Source organism: Centruroides sculpturatus, unplaced genomic scaffold (genome assembly GCF_000671375.1).
Source record: "Centruroides sculpturatus isolate CEXI.00-Female unplaced genomic scaffold, Cexi_2.0 scaffold1859, whole genome shotgun sequence".
Lineage (NCBI taxonomy): Eukaryota > Metazoa > Arthropoda > Arachnida > Scorpiones > Buthidae > Centruroides > Centruroides sculpturatus.
In genome coordinates, this window is record NW_019386066.1 from 60015 (window position 1) to 66542 (window position 6528).

A 6528-nucleotide genomic window follows, 5' to 3' on the forward strand; every position below is an offset into this window, starting at 1 on the left:
TTATCCTTATCCTCTGAGCATTTTTCTGCATTATCTTCAGATCCATGCTTTACCTTTTGCAAAATGTATGTAATTTTAGATTGCTTGCTTCTAGTTAAAAGATCTTTATAAATTTCCTCATATGGTGCTAAGCACTTATGAAGAATAAAGCAAGTATGAAATAAGGGAAAAACATCTGGCATGTTCAGAAGCAGAAGCGTCAAAATCTGGCAACACTGAAACAAGTTTCGAGAAGGACCATGTGTATCGACAGAAGGCGAAAAAAAGAATTTACATACTTAAATACTAACAGTTCACGAAAATAATAATATTCGTGAACTATTATTACTTAAGTATGTAATAATTTATTACATTTCATGTTGTACGAGGGTTTTACTCAATTTTCGGACCGTGTGAGAGTGAATCCGTGCTATAACAGTACCGTGTTATACGGGGGTGGTACCAATTATCCAACCGTGTTACAGTGAATCCGTGCTATAGAAGTGCCGTGTTATACGGGGGTTTACCTGTATTCGATTTATATAACTACAAAGGTTATCTTTCGTAGGAGTATATCACATCGGATGACAAATCTAAGGCATTTTAAAATTTTTTACTTCTACTGTAGTGTATATAATTTTAAAAAAAATTTAAAATACAGGTAACCCTCGTATAACACGGTACTTCTATAGCACGGATTCACTCTGACACGGTTCGAGAATTGGGTAAAACCCTCGTACAACATGAAATTGCATGGTTTCATGTTATGAATAGTTCAACACCCAATTTTTCATTACAAAACAGATTATCCCTTCAAATGTGTTTATGGCATTAACACACCAGAACGAAATAATATACTTGATAATACAGATTTAATGATAGTATGAGACGTGTATCTAAAAAATCAATTCAAAAATAAATAAAAAAATACTTATATCTATTAAATCTATTAAAGATTTATTTTTCGACCTTAGTTTAAAATTTTTTAAATACCATTATATCTTAACATGTAAAGTAAATCAGGATTCTTTAGAAAATCTGTTTTCACATATTCGAACTAGAGGTGGTTTAAATGATCATCCTAGTCCACTCGAAGTAATATATAGAGTAAGAATGATAATTTTAGGCAAATCACCAGGGATATTGCGAAATAAATTAAACATAGAAGATTAGATAGCTAAAATTATTTAATAAATAAAATGTTTAAGAGGCAGATTTACTGCAAGAAATTTCAGATATGTCTAGTTCTAAAGAACAAGGAATATCTGAAAATTCATGCAGTGTAAATGATGATGATTTATGTGATATATCTCAGGAAAATGTAGAATAAAAAATGATCGATTACAATATTTAGCAGGGTGGATTGCGAGAAAATACAAAAAAATATGCAAATTTAGAAAGTGTCAGTCACGAAAATAAAAATGAACATAATTATACAATGATGTTCCTTGTTCAGGATTTATCTTTTGGTGGAATGTCACAACCATCGGGAGATTTCTTTAATTTAGTTAAAAAAAATGAAATCAATTTTTACAAAAACTGTGAAACTGCATTTCAAATGTAAAACGGTTTCATCTATTACATCATTAATTAAACAGACAATTAACTTGCCAGTAGACATTATATACACGTACGTAAAGCAATGTGTATAGATTAGATTGAAATTTTTGAACAATTTAATTAAATGTGATCGTTCCGCTGCGACAAGAAAAGTAAATTGTAATAACAATAGAAAATTAAAAAAAAGTTTGTACCTGATTTAATTGTTTTTATATAGCATTTAATTTGTACATATTGACATAAAAAATGTGTTTATAACATAAAAAGTTGTTCTTTTGAAACTTAATTTGTATACATTAATATCAATAATATCGTTTTCGGTACATGAGTATTAAAAATTAAAAAATAGACCAATATTATTTTTAGTTCAAAAAAATATAGTACTTTGACGATAGAAATTAAATTAATTTAATTATATATAAATCACCTACGTAGGATTTACCAAAATTAATCTTTTTAAGAAGCTATTGTTGTTATAAAATCATAAAATAAATAAAATAGATTTCATTTACAAAGTAAAACAACTCATTTTAACTTCAACTTTACACGTAAAAATTATGAAGATTTGCTCAATATTCCGGATTTTTCTTATTTATAATCAATTTATATTTTTATTTAATTAAGTAAGTATCGTAATTAATAAAATATTAGCGTGTAATTAAAGCTACGAGCCTCTGATCGGTAACGTTTCTACCATAAGGACATAGTAAGATGTTTCGTTTTCGACTACGAGTGACGTCAAATAAGCAACCAATGAGAAGCGTTTCTTCTCTATGAGGCAACCTGATAAATCTAAGACCTTCACCTTTACTTACTTCGGTAACAAATCCGCCCCTGGTCGGAGTCGGTAGATTTTTACGCGACTCCACAGCCCTGGATGCAACAGTTGTCTGGGTTATCGATGTGACGTGATACAGGAATTTCCAGAAATGTCAGAGAATGACATTTCCAGAGAAGTAGTGTAAGTGTGCGAGTAAGTTACATATTTAACAACTCGAGATTTGTATAATTCAGATTAGAAGACCTCCGCCTTCGTATAGTCAAGCGACTAATCAACATTCTTCTCTTGGAGGATCCGGCTTGACTTTTATAGATGTCTTACCAGATGTTATTGAAGAGGGATTGTTCTCTTCAGAATATGAATCTTTTGGGTGAGTATATTGATATTTTTAATTATAGATAATCGTTGTTGTCCTAGTTAAATTTAATTAAATACACAGCACACTCACTAATCTAGATCTTAATAACCTGGCCTCTCAATTATCCAGTATATTCCTCTAGTTATGAGCTTTGGTTTCCACGAAAATGTTAATCATGTCATATATCAAATTTTCTTGTTTTCTTGAGTTTCATTCATTTTCTGTACAATATTGCATTTTGCCATACTTTATTATTTTCCTGTCTGCCTGCCTTCCAAAAGAATCAGTACTAAAGAGTTACAGATAATACCATTTATTGGCTTTTTCCTATATATTCTCAATAATCTGGCACCATCTGTGTAAGGAATGACCAAATTAGCAAAAGTTTATTGTGGCAATGGCAAAACAATTTTCTGAATACAGGTCAATCAAATATCTGATTTCACTAATTAAAAGAAATAAAATAACAAGGAAAATGCTTACAAATTTTACTTTATTTAACTTTTTGGTAGTCAGTTATTTTTGGTAAAAAAACAAGAAAGAGACAATCATAGAAATGCAATAAAATACTCTTTTGCCCTTCCGTTGCCCCTTGCCTTTACATGTTCACAAAGCCAGAACACTTTGTTCCAAAAAAATGCACTTTTCGTCCCTTGACTTCCTTTATATGCCGTCTAAGTGGTTCTCTCTATAAGTGACAGTCAATTGAAGAAAGCAGTAGGATCAGAGAAAGAACAATGAAAAAATAGAAGACATGTGATAGAGAGCATTATTGGGAAAATAGAAAAGTAAGGATAGCAAAACATGAAAAAGGAACAAAGAGAGATTAGAGAGAGGGAATCTTCTAAATTATATAAATTAATCATGGCAAACAGTCACACATTAATAATGATTTTCTTTGACTATTAAATCACTTTTCTACTTAAAAAGAATATTTTGATATATTTTGTAAATGAATTTATTTAGTAGAAAAAATTAATCCTGGAAACTATTTCCTTTTAAAGAAATAAGAAATTATAATTATTTATCAGTTTACTTTTTATAATTTTTAAGTAAAACAATGTCAAGTGAATTTTTTTAATCGACAAATGAAATATAAAAAATAAAATTAAATCAGTTTATTTACATTCATTTAACATTGTCAAGCAAAAGAAACGTGAGTGATTGTATGGCTTCTGTGAGAACCAGTTTCCAATTAAAAACTGTGGAAAAAATTTAGATAGCTTAAAAATATGAATAAAAAAATTTAATTTACATCATTTCTGACACTTCTATTGATATAAAAGACTTTCATATTGATAATGTTGTTTATTTTATAAATGTTTTTTAGTCATTTGTTTACAAGGATGGTGCCAAGTTTTTAAACTTTGATGATAAAATTTTTATGTAATATTCAAAAATGCAAATGAATAAACAAGTCTAATTCTCCTCTCAAGTGTCTCTCAACCATGAACTGTTTTTATATTTTTGTATCCTGAAGGATTCTGTTAAAAGATATCAATCTCAATCTTTTAACAGGATTCTTCAAGATACAAAAAATATAAAAACAGTTTATGGTTGGGAGATACTTAAGTAGATAATAATGACAGGCTGAAATTTGAAGAAAAAATAATAGAAAAAAACATCACAAAGTCATTTGGTAATCTGAGAGAAGCCATACATTTTTTATGAAAAATGATAAAACCAATGGAAACATTTCTATAGCAAATAGTAGTAATAATAATAGTAATTTTATAATAGCTTTATTTTTAATATGGTAATAATTTTTTCAGAATGTTTGACTGAGTTTTTGGTATTTTTTATTACATGCTTTTTATTAAGTTAGATTGACAACAAAGGGACAAACAGTGCAGATAAAATAGCGAGGTTGCGACCAAAGTTTTCATCTCTAAAATATGAATGTTGAGCACCACTTACAAGATAGTGGCACTTGATGTTTGACGTTCACATTTTAGAGATGAAAACTTTGGCCGCAACCTTGCTATTAACTCAATTTTTACCCACTTCCTAATCTCTGATCCAGTTGAAACTTTGCATACATATGTATTCCTAATGACAATATGTTTTTTTAGTTTGCAAACAAGTTTAGCAATTAGCAAATAATTAAAATTTGTAAAAATCTGATAGCAGATTATACTATAATAGGGCAACCGTTATCCCCTTTTAGTTGTACTGTTAACATATTTCTTGTAACTCAGTTTTTTACCCATTTCCCAATTAAATGAAAAAACAACAAAATGCTGATAATTCAGCTTGAGTCATTCATGTTTAGATATATTGTTACACTTTATATTAATTTTTATGGGTTTTCCATGAGCACCTCATGCTTTATTTTTGGTTGCATAATACCAAGAATACTTTGAAAGTTTAAAAAATTTGTTTACCTGTTTAGTGTATTTATATGAATAAAAAACATTTCTTTAAATTTTATATATGTATACATTATGATTTTAACCCTTAAATACTGATATATAGTTCTGGATTGCATCAATTTTTAAAATCCCATTTTCTTTATTGCTATTGTTATGTGGATAAGACATTAGTAGCTTCAAGTCATGTCCATACTTATGACATTACATAGAGTTAGTGTTTCAGAAGAGATTAGATTTTTCTCTCTGTGATAGACATACAGAGATTGCATGTCAATGATACATAACTTTTCCAGTTACTGGTCTGTGTGCACATTTTATAAAGAGTCAGCTTTTCTGATAACATTTTCCTTTTTTGAATGCCCAGAAGCATTCTGGGATATTTCTGGTTCCTGAAGAAAGTTGCATTTCAAGTCAATCAACAGTGTAATTCATTTACTGTTGCCACGTTTTCAAAGCTGTTCACCTGGACAAAACTGCAGAAAGAATAAAATAATAAATATTTTTGAAACTATTAACTTGGACAATTAGGCTATATAGATGAGCAACAGTAAAATGTACCGTATTTATTCACGTATAAGATGATCTCGCATATAGGACGAGGTGTGACTTTAAAGATCAAAATAAAGAAAATTAGATCTATTAATGCAATTCTAATTTTATTTTGTTTAATCACAAATAAAATATCAAATACACATAAATGCACACATTGTCCCACAAAAATTACTGACATTTTAAACTTTAAGGAAAAATCTTGTAAAATTGACAACATAATTTATTCATGTAAATCAGGAACCGTTTTTGCCAATTCTTAACAGTCAAATTTACTCTTCATTGATTACACTTAAGAGTTTCTCTGAATTCTGGTTTCCAAATAATCATCTGTTTTCATGTGGGAATGGATTAAAACTTATATTGGGCTCACGTGTGATTCTGGAATTTAAATTTGGAATTCAATTCAAAAGCTTTGCTTTTCCTATTGCAATTCATCTTTACTCTTGACAATAAACAAAAGCAATTCAAATGATCCAGATAAAAACTTTTGTTTTTAAACACAAGAAAGTGAGCTTCATGTAGAAGATGCAAATATACGGTTCACAAAAATTATTGCAAAAATGCAAGTAATCCATTGCTCACATGTACAGAACAACCTACATTTTTGAAGCAGTGAAAAATGAATGAAAACCTCATCTTATATGTGAGTAAAAATTGTCTGAATGAAACATTGGACAGACTCGTGCAGAAATTTTCTTTATTTACTTTTATGTTCTTTCTAGTAGAAATTTTAGAAATACTAACCTGTGACAATAATTTCAGACATTATCAGTAATCATAAGATATAACCATATTCGGTAAGTAACCGAATATGGTTATATCTAAAATAGTTTCTGNTGTCGGGTCCAGTCCCTCACCACCCTGTCGCCCGATTGTGTGCCTTGCCGAACTCTAATGGGCCTGCTATACTCTTATAGCAGAACCAT

The 6528-nt window shown here is 29.3% G+C and overlaps 1 protein-coding gene across 1 annotated transcript in view; it reads left to right on the forward strand.

Moving 5' to 3' along the window:
• LOC111613400 overlaps positions 1 to 4463 on the forward strand; it is a 10631-nt gene extending 6168 nt beyond the window's left edge. Inside the window, exons 2-5 of the mRNA XM_023354747.1 lie at positions 995 to 1086; positions 1190 to 1300; positions 2554 to 2690; positions 4451 to 4463. Of these exons, the coding sequence (XP_023210515.1) occupies positions 995 to 1086; positions 1190 to 1300; positions 2554 to 2690; positions 4451 to 4463 (353 nt within the window). The remainder of the gene's footprint in view (positions 1 to 994; positions 1087 to 1189; positions 1301 to 2553; positions 2691 to 4450) is intronic.
• The last annotated feature ends 2065 nt before the right edge of the window (positions 4464 to 6528 follow it).